The sequence below is a fragment of the Zea mays genome, chromosome 3 (genome assembly GCF_902167145.1).
Source record: "Zea mays cultivar B73 chromosome 3, Zm-B73-REFERENCE-NAM-5.0, whole genome shotgun sequence".
NCBI lineage: Eukaryota > Viridiplantae > Streptophyta > Magnoliopsida > Poales > Poaceae > Zea > Zea mays.
Window position 1 is genome coordinate 130,932,654 of NC_050098.1, and position 16,432 is coordinate 130,949,085.

General features: G+C 44.8%; 1 protein-coding gene across 2 annotated transcripts; it reads right to left on the reverse strand.

Moving 5' to 3' along the window:
* Window positions 1-4,727: 4,727 nt before the first annotated feature.
* LOC100279859 (AP-3 complex subunit delta) lies at window positions 4,728-8,688 on the reverse strand. Of its 2 annotated transcripts, NM_001152812.2 has the most exons (2): window positions 5,788-8,688; window positions 4,728-4,947 (listed from the first exon to the last, which is right to left on the reverse strand). In NM_001152812.2, exon 1 carries the CDS (start codon window positions 8,630-8,632, stop codon window positions 5,807-5,809), a length of 2,826 nt encoding a protein of 941 aa, NP_001146284.2. In that variant the 5' UTR covers window positions 8,633-8,688; the 3' UTR covers window positions 4,728-4,947; window positions 5,788-5,806. The 2 variants fall into 2 exon arrangements, with proteins under 2 accessions (NP_001146284.2, NP_001304776.1); NM_001317847.1 differs by lacking the exon at window positions 4,728-4,947 and having other exon boundaries at window positions 5,755-8,688.
* Between the last annotated feature and the right edge of the window lie 7,744 nt (window positions 8,689-16,432).

Consider the following 16,432-nt stretch of genomic DNA (forward strand, 5'->3'; position numbering starts at 1 on the left):
TTTAGGAGTTCCTTGAATCGCCCCCAGGATGGCGTACCTTTGTCCTCCTGGAGTTGCGTGTGCCAGAGCTGCACGACGTCGTCCAGGTGATAGGACGCCATCCACACGCGCTCTTTTGCCATGGTACGATGCTGGCGGAAGTACGAGTCGCACTTGTTGAGGAAAAGCATGGGATCTGTCGTACTATCGAAGCGGGGAAAATCCCACCTCCTGTGCTTGGGCGGATGATTCGGGGGCGGACCCTCCAAGCGGTGCTCGCTGCCACCGCCGGACGATGATGCAGACTTCTCCTTCTTCATCACCTCCATGTCGGCCTTCATGGTGGCCATATCGGTGGAGAGGGTTTTGAGGGCTTGCAGGACGTCGGCCAGGGTCGGCTTGGCCATGGTTGGTGCGGCAGAGGTAGGCGATGGTGGTGGTAGGGGGTGGTGGTGGGTGGCGACGGATGTAGAGGACTGCATGGAGCGGGTGAGAGAGGATCGTCGAGACCTTGATACCAGGTTGTCAAGGGCACGGTGATCCCTAGTAGCTGGCCCTTGACTGCGGAGCTCGTAATCGGCGTCAGATTCCTCCAGGGCAGAGGTTATGACCCTCACGGCTGCCTGGGCTTAAACACTAGAGAGAGAGAGATTGATAGTTGATCTTCCTTGCCCCTTTCATAATCTGAGTACAAGGTATATATAGGCCAACCGACCAACAACTTATGGAAACAAACTCCTATTTTCTGGGAATAACAAACTCCTATTTTCTGGGAACAAACTTCTAATTCATGGGCCCTAATCTCTCCTAGCCGCTAGGATCAGACCTGCCCTCTTGGGTCACGGTGATCGCGGCTGCTGCTGCGCGTGCTCCTCGCGCTATGCGGCTGTCACGCACCTTGCGACGTCTCGTGTACGCCGTGCCCCACATGACACCCTGATTAGCTGCCTATGGTACCCCTTCGGTGGCTCGACGTCGCTTGTCTACATGGCCTTTCCCTTGCCATGGTGCCGACTCGGTATGCTTCTACCACTTCTATGTACATGCCACCCATCCTTCTGTCATTGCAAAAATTATTGTGTTGTTTCTCTGTTGTTTTAGGTGTTAGTTTTTTGTTGTGCTAAGGACTGAACATAATTTGAGTGTGTTAATACTTTATTTATTTTCTGCACATGGTTTGTGTTCTTCTGATGATGGCTCATGGATCCTGCAAAATATGTGTTAGGATTTAGAGATCCATGCGTGCACTACCACATGGTGCTCATCCCTTATGTTCTTGGCTCTTGTATGCATTCGGTTGTTTTTGCGACCACATTGGCGCAACAGACTCTATGGTGTTTGAGATTACTGAATTGAATGGAGCAGCAATGATTTGTCACGCGAACAGTAAAAGGAAAGGTTATTTGTTGGTTTTAAACGTTAGTAATTGCTATGAAGTACCATAATTTGTATGGAGCGCATCTAGTTTTTATTGATTCCAGACTTTAGCAACCACTCCATATTTTGATCTATCTTTTTTATAAGTTTGAGTTCATGTGACTTATTTTAGAAACTTGACCTCACAAACTTCCTCTTATTTGGTCTTTGTATGGTGGAATTATGTCATTCTATAATCTCTGTTCGTTCAGTAAGTCGTTGTGAACTCTCTTCTAATGGCTCTCTTCATTAGTCGTGTTGAACCAAGACATATTGGATGGAGTAAACAACAACATCAGTTAGTCAAATCAAAAAGATATTATGCGGAGAGCAGAGACAATCAATAAAAAATCTTGAGATCTTTTTGGTGGATAGTTTACGTGGATATTGTTGTGAGCCGTCGTAACGCACGGACAACCGACTAGTAGTTCATTAAGTGTCAGTTTGATAGATGTTTTTTATCGCAAACCTAGATATTGAAGTATTGGTGAAGTGAAAATTTTCCTGTATCCAATAATGAATATCAAGACTTAGACTAGCTCCAACAAGGACCTGTAAATGGTTGTGTCCTCTAAAATATAGAGGCTACATGCACCTTTTTGTCTCCAACAAGAGACTGTAAAGGATCCTCTAAATTTTAGAGCACGGCATGCATCCGCTAGAAATGGAGGACGTAAGGTTCTACTCTATACATTGTGCTTATTTATTGTGTTTGCTCGTTCACGTGCACATGACAGGTAAAAATCAATATATAATGTGAAATATGGTACACTGTTGATATAGATGATGAAATTTAGAGGACATTGCTGGAGATGGAGAAAATATAGAGGACATAATATTTTAGAGAGTACTGTAAATGACAAAGAATATTCCTTTAGAGGACGGAATTTAGAGGACGTTACTGGAGACAGTCTTAGTGGTCCGCTATGGGAATCACTTGATTGCTCACATTGACTTAGTTGAAGATCGCCGCCAACTAGAAAAGGCCAAGCATGTTATGTATAAGTTGTGTGGAGTTTTGGGTCAGGTTTGAGAACAAGCTAAAGATGCAGAAATATTTGGTGCTAAAATGTAGCACATTCCTTATCCGACTGTTTGGTTGGCTACATCTATAGAGCACATGCACTCGTAGATCCTCAAAGTACTATTGGGGCGTTTGGTTGCCTTCTCTGGAGATGCAGTTTCATTCGCAGGTACAAAAGGCAGCGTTTGTTTGGTTGGTTGCATGTTCAGAGACAGGCCGACACGAAACTTAAAGCACCATCAGCCAGGCTCACGAGAAACGCCACGAGAGGCCGCACACGCGTGGCTAGGCTGAGCAGCGCTAGCTGCTTAACTCGTGCACACAAATCGAGACACTTTGTTATTAATTTTTTCATTATATCTTCTAATTAAAAGATTAATCATATAACCAATTTCGTATTTATGTTCCTGATATTTTTGCGAATGAAACTATACCACACATGATATGCGTATTTCAAATAAAAAAATTACGTTTTTAAGATTAGCATGTAATTAGTGTCTATTAAATATTTTCACATATAAGCAGTGTCTATTAATACATTTTTCATTTATTTAACAATTTTTTTAACTCATGCAGCAAATATTTATGCAGACAACAAAATAACATCTCTCGTGAACTAGACGTCTAGACTCAACACAAACAGACAACCAAACACGTGGTGCCGCATGCACTCAACGAGGCTATGGCTGAGCTAGTGCGAGTAGGGATGGCAATGAGTACGAGTATGGGTAAATAACCACGGATAATTATCCATTTGATATGGATATGATGAAATTTGGTATCCACGGGTACGGTTATAGATATAATAAGGTATCCACGCATAATTTTTTCGCGGATATGGATATCTAGTATCCATACCCGTTACTCAATGGATATCTGACATGTGGGCCATCCGGATTTAATATATTATACTAAATTCTATTTTTTTTCAATTTTTATCTATGACATGTTGATTGGTGCTGAAATTGTCATTTGATGATGGTATGATAATTGTTTTTGAAATGTGATAAAAATGTTGTTTGATGTTGAATGCTAAAATTGTTGTGGGCGGACGGATAACGGATATTCACCAGATAGCGGATACCCGACAGATATGAGTAGAGATCCATACCCACAAACGTTTATAGATACGGATATAGATTAAGTTTTATTTTACGAGTATGGATTGACGAACTATATATCCGTATACTATCCATTATATATCCGTATAACCGATTGACTTCCCTAAGTGCGAGCTCAGCCAGGCACTCCTGGTAAACGAACCAAACGCATGTGTTTGGTTGATGGACCAACGCATCCAGGTGTGTGGCGTGCAAACCAGAGGTCGGGCTAGGCTCGTCGGATGCGCCCGTCAGCCATGTACGACAGCATGCAGCAGCACGCAGTCCAAGAACATTTTGTATTTAGTTTTTTTTTATCATATCTCTTAATTCAAATATCCAATACCTGAACCGATTTCAGATATATGTTCTTACCATTTTTCGAACAAAACTAGACAACATTTATTATATAAACACTAAAGATTTATTCATTTATTTTATTTATTCTTTGTTTTAATGCATACAACCAAATATTAGATGTATCTAGCCTAAATGCACTAATACAACCAAACAAAAGATGCCTTACTAGGTTCGTGTGCCTAAATGTATCTAGGCTCCTTGTGGCTAGGCTAGGTTATTCCTCACGCACTGACCGGACCAGCCTACTACATGCAACAACCAATCACATCGTGTGAGAACCAACCACCTATGGAGAGAAATCTCCATATGCCTTACCTTACCCGGTTCATGTATTCCTACAAGCAGTTCAAAGATACCAGTCAGCCCATAATTGTCTGCCAGTAGAAATGGGTTGAAAATGCTAGGGGTGTCCAGAGAAATGGTTTTTGTAGGAATGAACAAACCTGTGTCCATTCGAAGGCGCTAACCTAGCGGTGACTGCTGCTTGGGCTCGGTGGTATGGCCTGCATTACCTTTTTTTTCTACACTAGAAAAAGGGAACAACAGAACTGAAGCAACGTTCAACATCATTCAGAATTCACTTCATGTTTCTGAAAAGTTTCTGAACAATAAAATGGCCTACGAACCAAAGAAATTTTTGTCCATAAATTACTATGGTTTTCATTTATACTTAAGTATAGAATATTATATAAAACATTAATACATATGTGTTCTGTTGGCTTGTTGAATGTGAATATAAGATTATAGGTTTAGAGCCAACAACTATGGTTTGAATCTCTATTTATATATAATTTTAGCATTGTTATAATTCAAATGTGGGGGCACAACGACGGTGAAAATCGTGAAATCAGGAAAACTGGTGCTTTAATATAGTACAGATAAACAAACTTTTAATACGGTAACTGGAATAAAACCTGCAAAGAACACTACTAAATTTCCATAAAATCTTAACAATTTTATAGTGTGTTCAAACTAAGAGGCCTTCCTTTGTATAATCATGGTACTAACTCAGAAGTCAGAACAATGCAATTATGGAAAAGTGTGGCTTCTAATTTCCATTTCCATGTCCTGCAACACAACATGGTTTAAGAATCTTGTCAAAAACATCTTGTGCAAATTTAAGTCAAGAATTGAAGTACTTCAGTGTCTCCGCATTTCGATTGAGTAATACGGCTGGGTTACTTGTAATAGTAGCTCATCTTACTTGACAGCTAACAAATATTTGTATGTTTCAATTTAAGTTATACAAAAATAACCCCCACAATCAATGAGTCAATTTGAAATAGATCTATTGATGTGCAATGCCATACCATGGTAAATTAATGTGCATTTAAAGTTTTACATGGTACGTTAGCATTGGTGCATACTGCATAGTCTTGTTTGGCAACCCTATAGATTATATAACCTATGTTGATGATTATTGTATATAATCTGATAATCTACCACAATACAGCTTGTTGAGATTATATAATCTGCCATCATAATCCACCTCTATAATCGGTCCTATTCCGTTACCCACCCAGATTATATAATCAAGGTGGGTTGGGAGGGACTGAGGTGAAAAAGTAACCCCCATGGATTGGGATGGATTGGGGTGCAGCCAAACAAACCCTAAAGGTTTATTTGAATGCACTCGTATACATCTCAATCCATGTGTATTAGAGTGGATTGATGTGAAACTTAAGAGGCTAAATAAAAAACTGTGTTTGGCCCTCTAAAGTATGACATATGAACTAACATATTTCAATAGACCTATCAAAGAGCAATTGCATCAAGTGTTATGACAGTATGGCACAGCACGACCAGCAACAGATCAAAGACTAAACAGCACCACAGGTCAAAATAGAATGAAAATTCATAAACTTTAAGGAACAAAAAAAACACATATATTGGGTAACTCAAGTGTACCAAATGAGTCTCTCAGATGCTACAGAAGGAAATCTTGAATGACTGGAGCTTGAGGTATAGCATCAGGCTGAGTACTAGACTTTTCTCTATGCTTATGTTTTCCTTGACGATGTCCACTTCTACCAGAGCTTCTGTGCTTTCTTGGTTCTTTGCCATCACTTTCAGGAGGATTTGTACCTTTCACTTTATCATTGTTTTGTTCCTTGCTTGTTCTAGAACATGAAGCGGGATGGCTTCCTAAATTCTCTATCTGCTGAGAGCTAGATTCATTACTGCTTGTTTTGTTTAGCATTCCTTCCAAGTTTATATCTGAAGTCCTTTGTGAAGACAATGCCTTAGCATCACTACCGAAGAGCACATCACGCAGAACACCAGACAAGGGGTCTTCTTTCGGAACATTTGCACTAGGCATCATAGAACTGAGGAAATCCTCAGCATCCAACTTAACTACTTTTGGTCTGGACTTCATGGCTGTCAACTTTTTCCCAGGAAATACAAGGTCAGCAGCCTTCAACTTGTCGTCATTAACAGAATTATTGCTAGAAGATGGTAGAGAATCGTTAGCTTGAGGGTAATCATTTGGCTCATCCTCAGTTTTCCTTGTTTGGAGATAAAAGAGTTCATGCCTCTTGCGATGCTCAGAAAGAGATGAAGAACCAATTGACACTGCAGGCTCGTCTCTGGTATCTAAAGAATGACGACTGCAAGGATAGAAAAATATTGAAGCTGAGGGAGTAGTATCATCTTCACTCACCATGCCAGCAAGTTCAACAAGATTTTCATTCAGGATAAGGCCATCTGGAGGGGCCACTTTCATCTGTGCATTCACAGAAACAGGACCTAGTTCTTGACAGAATACTGTCCGCATAATCTCAACAAGCTCTTTTAACCTGCTTGACTTGTCACCGTCAGCAACCTTCCTTTTGTTCAACTCTTGAATTTCTCTTACTAAATGGATAAAACCAATCAGGTTGTGTGCTCTCTCCTGGAGTTCTACTTCATTGCAGTTAATGAGTGGACCAATTGTTGTTTGAATCAGGTTAATCATGTAAAGTATTGATTCATGCAAAAAAGGGTCCTTTAGTACTGTGCTCGCCCCAATATCTTGCTCTTCACCAGACCCAAGTGCAGCATTGCTTTCCGCACTAACAGTTTGATCAGCAGCTAACCTGTCAAACATGACATCCATTGCCATGCCTGAATCACCCAATCTCCCAACATACACACTGAAACACCACGTAATCAATTTAAATACTGCATGGATGTAGACAGCTCTCACTGAAATTGGCAGGAGGCTGGTCCTTGGTTGCAACAGTGCTTCAACAAGCTCAACAGGATCCTTCGTTAAGTCCACATACTCACCAGAAATCCATGCAGCCGCTGAAAGAACAGGGAAGAGGAAGTGATTTCCAAGCAAAGCAGGATCAATCAGAAGACTTCGAGCTAAACGGACAAGCTCTGGCCGCGCATCCTGCACTCTCAGTCCTAAATCAACAAACTGCCGACCAATCTCATCCCCCTGGGCACAATGCAGAGTTCTTGCCATATCCACAAGGAGTGAAACATACCAATCAAAATCCACCACCATCTCATACACATTATGCCCACATGCTGCTAGAACAGCCCCAAGAATGTCACTTGCGAACTCTGGGTCTGACTTTGGAACATGACTGATCAGGATACCAGCAATGTCCATGATGTTGTTTTCATTAACCATCCCCATAATAAGATGCAATGCCTCCTGGCGAATGTTCGCGTCAGCATCACCCAGTGACTTCACAATAGCATCCCAACAATCATTCACTGTGGATGCATATGCTGGGCCAATCATACCAAGAGCCAGAAGCCCAAGGTACCGAAGGTTGGGGTCATCAGCAGCAGCAATGAACTCCTTGGTTTTCCCAATGGCAAGGCGGACTGCGGCATCATGTGCTGGCAGTGCAGTGAGTACCGTACGGATGCACTCAAAGGTCAGTGACATGGCCGCAGATCGAGTGAGGAGCTGGCAGACCGGGTCGACAATTTTAGCTGCCAGGCGGGACTCGAGAGGAGCCAGTCGCGCAAACACCTTGAGCACCTTGATGAGCGCCCAGTTGGATCGGGAGGTGGTGAGCAGGCTGTAGAGGTCGGGCGCAAGCGGCAGAAAAGGAGTCGCGTCAGCAGGCGGCGCCGATAGGTCACAGAAGGCTGCCACAGCAGCCGTGGACGCCCGAGGATCGGGAGAGGCGAGACAGGCTGCGAGCGGCTTGAAGAGGACCGGCACGGCCGCGGACGGAGAGGCAGCTATGACGCGCGCGGCGGCGGCAATAGCGCGGGGGCTGCCGCGGGTGAGGTGTGGCACGAGGTCGTGCACGAGGTGAACCGGGAGGTCGGGAGCGGCAGCCGCGGCGGGTGAGCCGAGGAGCTGGAGCGCGAGCGCAGAGACGTGCTGGTGGGCGCCAGCGGAGGGGGAGAGGTCCTTGTGGAGCTGGTGCGTGGCGAGCGGGAGCAGGGAGAGCGAGGCCGGGTGGAGCGAGAGAGATGCGGCGAGGTAGGCCAGGCGCTTGTGGGGGAGGTGCGGCGAGGCCAGAAGCTCGATGGCGGGGAAGGCGAGCGGGTGGGAGGAGACGGGGGCGAAGTGGAGGGAGGAGAGGTACGTGAGCTTCTGCACCGCGACGGACTTGGTGGCGGCGTCGGGGGCGCGGATCTCGCGGTGGATCTCGGAGAGCGCGCGGGTAACGGCGGGGGCCTCGCCGGCGGCCGACGGGTCGGCTCGGAGGGACTTGACGAGGTCATTTAGGGAGCGCTGAAAGAGGGTGTCCACCAGCGACGGCGCCACGGCGGGCGCCGGCGGGGTGGAGGCCATCAGCGGTGGCTCAAGAGGAAAGGGGCTTGATCTGGTAACTGAGAACCGTGTTGGCGCGGCCGAGATGAAAGGAAGGCTCGAAGTCGAACCGTCGGGATTATCAACTCTTTAGGGCTGGTTCGTTTTGCTCTCAATCCATGTGGATTGTGTGGGATTGGATGGGTTTCAATCCCAAACAAGTCAAAATTTTTCACAATTTTTTCCAATCTCATCCAATCCACATGGGATAGGAATAACCGAAGAAGCCCTTACCATTAATAATCCCTACTTAATATTCACTTTCTATTTTCTTAATACATACTAGGGTCCTAATCGTGCGTTGCAACGGTTTTCACATATCTCACGGTAGACCTTTAATAATGATGCATGTTTAAATTTCAAGGACGTGCATTGCTCAAATCTCTCAGAAATTGCACTGAAGCAAAAATACCCTAAACTCTAAACAAAATTGTCCTCCACCAAAAAAGAAAATGTAAACTAAGTGTACAAATTTGTAAGAGTTGCAGATGTCTGTTTATTGAATGTATTAACAATCGAATACGACCGGGCCGCCAGTTGAGCGCCATCAGGTTGATAATCTCCATAATATGACTGTCCTAGGCTCGAAGCAGTTGTATCTGCTGGTGTTGTCAACCTGCAATGACGTGCAATCAACAATAATCAATCAATGTTCATCAGCCTTGATTAATTAAGAAAGAACTCACGAGAGTCATAATTATTATTGGGACTAAACATATAGCCATAATGACATGTATGCATGGCAAGTAGTGTTCTAATTGCCTTGTCTGTAGGTCCAGGAGGGAGGTTAGGTCACGAGGGTCTCCTCCATCTTGCCGGCCAGGGAGAGGCAGGTCACGGCCACCAGCTGCAACACCCACCTTTAGCAATCCTCAATGCAGATGTTGCCGCTGGAACCTAAAATTTTTAGACCCTTGCTCTAGCTTTAAGATCGAGAACAAAATATATATGTGCATCTGGATCTTGATAATAGAACTTAGATCCAATTCTGTTCTTATCATTAGTTAAAGTATATGTAAATAGGTTAGGTAACTTCTATTTCATTTCAGATTCAGATCATATATAGTTGTGGTCTGCTTGGTAATTAGGACATAAGGCTCAACAAGAATGTATGGCGTTGTGGCACACAATAGACAATGCTTGATAATTTACTGTATCAAGATGTATCCACTAAATAACTTATGTATGATCTAAGTTACCATAATAGCGAAATGAAACACATGAATAAAAGTCTGCCAACTAACCATGTAGACATGTTTAGCTCTTGCTTTTGCACAAAAAAGTGTTTTGGGAGATAACATTTTGATATGGTTTTGTCCGAACACCTATGTCCGTTCCTGCAGTCGGTACATGCAAATAATTAGCATCTCCACTGCATAGACATCCTTATGATAGATATTTCAAATTAATGAGATATCAATTTTAGAATCATTTACCTCATGAATACATGCAAAACAAAGGACATGTAAAGCCATAAGAGCTCTATAAACTTTGAAGAATCTACATTACGTCACTAATACTTGTGGTGTATCTCAATACAAAAAGAGGACATCCTTTAGCTTATTTAACCCTTGATCCAAATATAAAACAAAACATTAAAGAACATTTAACATTCAACTAAATAATACAAATCCAGTTACTATAACATCAGAACTCCTATTTCTTGATAAACAAAAAATGCACTGCAGAATGCATGACAGTGTTAGTCATATTCTCCAATTTCCAAACTTGATGAAAATTTGTTCCCAGATAGGGCAAGTTCATAAACAATCAGTTGTTAGATTGAAGTCTATTCTCTTTTATAGGTTGGACTGGCTTTAGAGAAACTACTTGAGGATGGCGTGGTCAAGCGTGGAGATCTGTTTGTCACCTCTAAGCTATGGTAAGGCTTCTCTTCTCAAGCTTATCTGAAGCAATGATGCTGATCATTGGTTTCTGCTGTAAGGTCAGAAACACTAAATTTTTCAGGCCAGGTAACCATGCACCTGAAGATGTGCAGGAGGATCTTTGTTCGGCACTCAAAGATTTGCGGCTCGACTACATAGATCTGTACCTTGTAAATTCCTGTTCTTGATCTTGGTACCTACCAGATAATAGTCTGCCTATTGTTTACCTGCTAAGATCTATCTGGTAATGACCTTACTTTACAGATTCATGGTCCAATCCGTATCCAGAAAGGAACCATGTTTATCCCGGAAAACCTATAAAATCTTGGCAATGAGTTCATAGGAATTTCATAACTTAACTCGTGTATCTACAAATATAAAACACTATATGCCTTAAATAAAAATAATTAACATCAGAACTATTTACTCACATTTGCAGCACATTGCATTCGTTTGAATCACTGCATATGGGGCAAAAAATACAATACCATATACAGGAAACCCAAATATAGCAAACAAGCATTTTTTGATTGGATTGCAATCAAAAGCTCTAATTTTACTCATTTACCTTCAAAATTGGGCGCAACAAGGCAGTTGGTGTGAATTGATAACCCATCAGTTGGAAAAAGACCAACAAGCATCTAATGAACACTCGAATGGGAATGGCAATCTACATATTATATTGGGCCCACCTAGGAAAATGAAAAGGAAGGAGGAGCTCACCATGGAAGAGGTACAGACAGATATTGCCACGATTCTTTTTCTTGGAGATGATCTGCGATAGACGGTGCAAAATCGTGTTGAAATCCGCCCTGGAAATGACTCCGGTCATTTTCCAAGAACCCGCCCCATCCTCTTCTACTTCCACACGCTGCAGGTCGTGACCTCTCTGTCCTCGGTGCTGACGAGCTCGGGGGAGGAGAACAGCGGCAAGACGAAGCCCACTTGAGAGAGAGGACAACAAATCTGGAGAAGGCAGGATTGGATCCACACTTGGAGGCCCAGATCTACACAGCCACTGACCGGATGTTGGCTCTGCGAAGTGTGACGGCAGATGCGTGTGGACGGTTGAACAGATGGGGAAGGAAAAGAGCGAGAGAGACAGGGAGGGAGTAGTGGAGATTAGGTCAACGACCGGATGAGAGGGCGGGGAAGTAACCGTCGCTGCTGTCGGCCGTGTTGTGCGGCCGAAAGCTGCCGTAGGAGGTGTTGTGTGTGGCCTGCATGGACGAGCCGTCGGCATCGGTGTCACCGGTGCCGGTCGTGGTCCACTCGATGTCGCTGAGCCGGAATTGCGCTCCCCCTCGAGCGACCACACGAACTGCGGCTTGAACGGTGGCACCTCGGGCGGCGGCGAGGCCTTAGACAGGACATGCAGTATGGCAGGGCGGTCGCCTGGGTTGACGGAGGTGGGGCAGGACGTTTCTGGGGACGCGCCCTTCTTCGTCTTGTCCTTGCAAGAGGGGGACGACGGCTTCTTCTTCTTGGCCGGCGCGGGGGGGGGGGGGGGGGGGCTCGACGGGCTTGGTCTCGGGGGCCGGTGCCGCGGTGGGCACGGGCGCCTCAGCGGTGGGAGGCGTCACCGTGGGGGGAGTGGCAACGGAAGCAGGGGTGGCCGGGGCGGTGACCTTGGTGGCGGGCGGGAGCGGGGGCCTTGGGCTTTGTCGTGGCCGGCGCCGCCGCAGGTGCCGGGGTGGTTGGCGCGGCGGCCGGCGACGATGGGCTGGCCTTGGAGGAGAATTTGGGCAAGGCCTTGGAGGAGGCGGCGCCGATGGGCAAGGCCAGCGCCCAGCAGGCTGTGTGCCACGACGGTTGCGCGGTGTTTGTTGGCGTGCGCGAGGGGAGAGGGGCGGGGGCATAGGTACGGTCTACACTATTGCCTTAATAGTTAGTAGAGACTAGTCGGTTGGTCTGCATTGCGACGGCTCTGAAAGTCGCCTAGAGGGGGGTGAATAAGCAAATCTGAAATTTATAAAGTTTAAGCACAACTACAAGTCGGGGTTAGCGTTAGAAATATAATTGAGTCCGAAAGAGAGAGCGAAAACAAATCACAAGCGAATAAGAGCGGATGAAACGGTGATTTGTTTTACCGAGGTTCGGTTCTTGCAAACCTACTCCCCGTTGAGGTGGTCACAAAGACCGGGTCTCTTTCAACCCTTTCCCTCTCTCAAACGGTCACCTAGACCGAGTGAGCTTTTCTCTTCAATCAAACGGGACACTTAGTCCACTACAAGGACCACCACAACTTGGTGTCTCTTGCTTTGATTACAATTGAGTTGAGAACAAGAAAGGAGGAAGAAGAAAAGCGATCCAAGCGACAAGACTCAAATGAACACAAATATCTCACTCTCACTAGTCACTAATTGTTTGGAGTGATTCCAGACTTGGGAGAGGATTTGATCTCTTGTTTTGTTTCTTGGAGTGAAGTATAGAGCTCTTGTATTGAATGCAATGGCTGAAAACTTGGATCCTTGAAGTGTTGGTGGTTGGGGGTATTTATAGCCCCAACCACCAAAGTGGCCGTTGGGGAAGGCTGCTGCCGAAGGGCGCACCGGACAGTCCGGTGCGCCAGCCACATCACCTAACCGTTAGGGGTCGACCGTTGGAGCTTCTGACATGTGGGCCACCGAACAGTCACTGTTCACTGTCCGGTGCGCCATCTGCGCCTGCTCTGACTCTGCGCGCACAGTCGGCACTGTTCACTGTTCACTTTTGTAGTCGACCGTTGGCGTTGTAGCCATTGCTCCGCTGGCACACCGGACGTTCCGGTGAATTATAGCGGAGAGCCATTTTCTGAAACCCGAAGCTTAGTAGTTGGAGGGAATTCTCCCTGGTGCACCGGACACTGTTCGGTGGCACACCGGACAGTCCGGTGCGCCAGACCAGGGCAGCCTCCGGATTTCTTTGCTCCTTTTGATTTGAACCCTTTCTTTGAGCTTTGTATTGGTTTATTGTGAACCTTTGGCACCTGTAGAACTTATGATCTAGAGCAAACTAGTTAGTCCAATAATTTGTGTTGGGCAATTCAACCACCAAAATCATTTAGGAAAAGGTGTGAGCCTATTTCCCTTTCAGGCTCACAACAATATCCACGTAAACTATTCACCAAAAATATCTCAAGATTTTTAATGATTGTATCCACTCTTCGCATAATATTTTTTATTTGACTAATTGATGTTGTTGTTTACTCTATCCAATATGTCTTGGTACAACACGACCGATGAAAGGAGCGATTATAATAGTGTTCGCAACGGTTGACTGAACGAACAGAGATTATAGAATGACATAATTACACCATACAGAAACTAAATAAGAGGAAGTTTGTGAACTCAAGTTTCTAAAATAAGTCACATGAACTCAAACTTATAAAAAAGACATATCAAAATATGGAGTGGTTGCTAAAGTGAGGCATCAATAAAAACTGGATGTGCTTCATACAGATTATGGTACTTCGTAGCAATTACTAACGTTAAAAACCAACAAATAACATTTACTTTTACTGTTAGCGTGACAAATCATTGCTGCTCCATCCAATTCAACAACCTCAAACACCATGGAGTCCATTGCGCCAATGTGGTCTCAGAAACGACATAATGCATGCAAGAGCCAAGAACACAAGGGACGAGTACCTGTGGTAGTGCCCGCATGGATCTCCAAATCCTAACACATATTTTGCAGGATCCGTGAGCCATCAGAAGAACACAAATCATGTACAAACAATAAATAAAGTATTAACACACCCAAATTATGTTTAGTCCTTAGCACAACAAAAAACTAACACCCAAAACAACAGAGGAACAACACAATAATTTTTGCAATAACAGAAGGATGGGTAACATGTACATAGAAGTGGTAGAATCATACCGAGTCGACATCGTGGTAAGGGAAAGGCCATGTAGATAGGCGATGCCGAGCCATCGAACGGGTACCCCCCCTTTGATGCAGACGACTAATCTTTTTGGAGTCATAAAATGTGTAGTCGTTTATTTTCTCTCCATCCTAGCATTTGGGAAATAGTGGAAAATGGAATGCATTTTGACAGTAGTGATAATCCCGTATTTATTAACGAGCAAATTCATAAGAATGCCCAGGCTACTAATGTGTGAGAGCACCTAGAGGGGGTGAATAGGTGATCCTGTGAAAATCAACTTTAAATGCCACAAACTTGGTTTATGGGATGTTAGTGAAATCAAACCAATGTGTTATGACAAGAGAGAGAAGTGACTTCTTCACTTAATTGCTCTTCACAAGTGAGTGTTAAACTTAGAGCAATTATCAAGTGAGTAGAAGATCACACAAGAATAGCAACAAGTGACACAACAATTTTTATCCCGTGGTTCAGCCAAGTAGAACACTTGCCTACTTCCACGTTGTGGCGTCCCAATGGACGAGGGTTGCACTCAACCCCTTTCAAGCGATCCAATGATCCACTTGAATACCACAGTTTTCTTATAGTTGAAAGGGAAATAGGCTTACACCTTTTCCCAAATGATTTTGGTGGTTGAATTGCCCAACACAAATAATTGGACTAACTAGTTTGTTCTAGATTATAAGTTTTATAGGTGCCAAAGGTTCACAACAAACCAATAAAAAGACCAAGAAAGGGTTTAAACAAAGAAGCAAAAGACAACCGAAGTGTGCCCTGGTCTGGCGCACCGGACTGTCCGGTGCACACCGGACAGTGTTCGGTGCACCAGGGAACCCAACTCCGAACTACTCACCTTCGGGAATTCTGGGAGCCGCTTCACTATAATTCACCAGACTGTCCGGTGTAGCACCGGACTGTCCGGTGTGCCAGCGGAGCAACGACTACTTCGCGCCAACGGTCGTCTGCAGAGAGCAGTTAATGCGCTACAGTGCGCGTAGAAGTCAGAGCAGAGCCAGAAGGAGCACCGGACAGTGAACACTGACTGTCCGGTGCACCACCGGACTATCCGGTGGCCTAGAAGACAAGCTCCAACGGTCGAACCCTAACGGTCGGGTGATGTGGCTGGCGCACCGGACAGTGTCCGGTGGCGCACTGGACTGTCCGGTGCGCCATGCGACAGCAGCCTCCACCAACGGCTCATTTGGTGGTTGGGGCTATAAATACCCCCAACCACCCACCATTCATTGCATCCAAATTTTTAGCCTTCACACCTCATACAAGAGCTATAGCATTCAATACAAGACACAAACAAAAGAGATCAAATCCTCTCCCAAGTCTGGAATCACTCCAAACAAATTAGTGACTAGAGAGAGACATTTGTGTTCATTTGAGCTCTTGCGCTTGGATTGCTTTCTTCTTCCTCTATTTCTTGTGCTCAATTCACGTGTAATCAAAACAAGAGACACCAAGTTGTGGTGGTCCATGTAGTGGACTTAGTGTCCCATTTGATTGAAGAGAAAGGCTCACTCGGTCTAAGTGTCCGTTTGAGAGAGGGAAAGGGTTGAAAGAGACCCGGTCTTTGTGACCACCTCAACGGGGAGTAGGTTTGCAAGAACCGAACCTCGGTAAAACAAATCACCGTGTCATCCGCCTTATTTGCTTGTGATTTGTTTTCGCCCTCTCTTTCGGACTCATTTATATTTCTAACGCTAACCCCGGCTTGTAGTTGTGCTTAAAGTTTGTAAATTTCAGATTCGCCCTATTCACCCCCCCCCCTCTAGGCGACTTTCAATAGTATATGTTCCCTTTGTGAGGAATCTCCACAGGTTGGAGTCCCTCACCCTTACAAGATTGATCTCAATGAAAACCACAAGAGTAAGGGAGGGAAAGAAACACACGCAAAATCTAGAGTCGTAGCAAAGTCACGCACACAAGCCAAGACACGAGCACATAAAACACAGCGCAATGAGTTCACAACTCGACAAGTGCTCAAATCTTAATCGCAATGATCCGGATGCGTATTTGCGG

What these genes read in the sequence shown, in the direction of transcription:
- LOC100279859 (NM_001152812.2), bottom strand. Translation starts at nt 8,632, where the DNA reads ATGGCCTCCACCCCGCCGGCGCCCGCCGTGGCGCCGTCGCTGGTGGAC.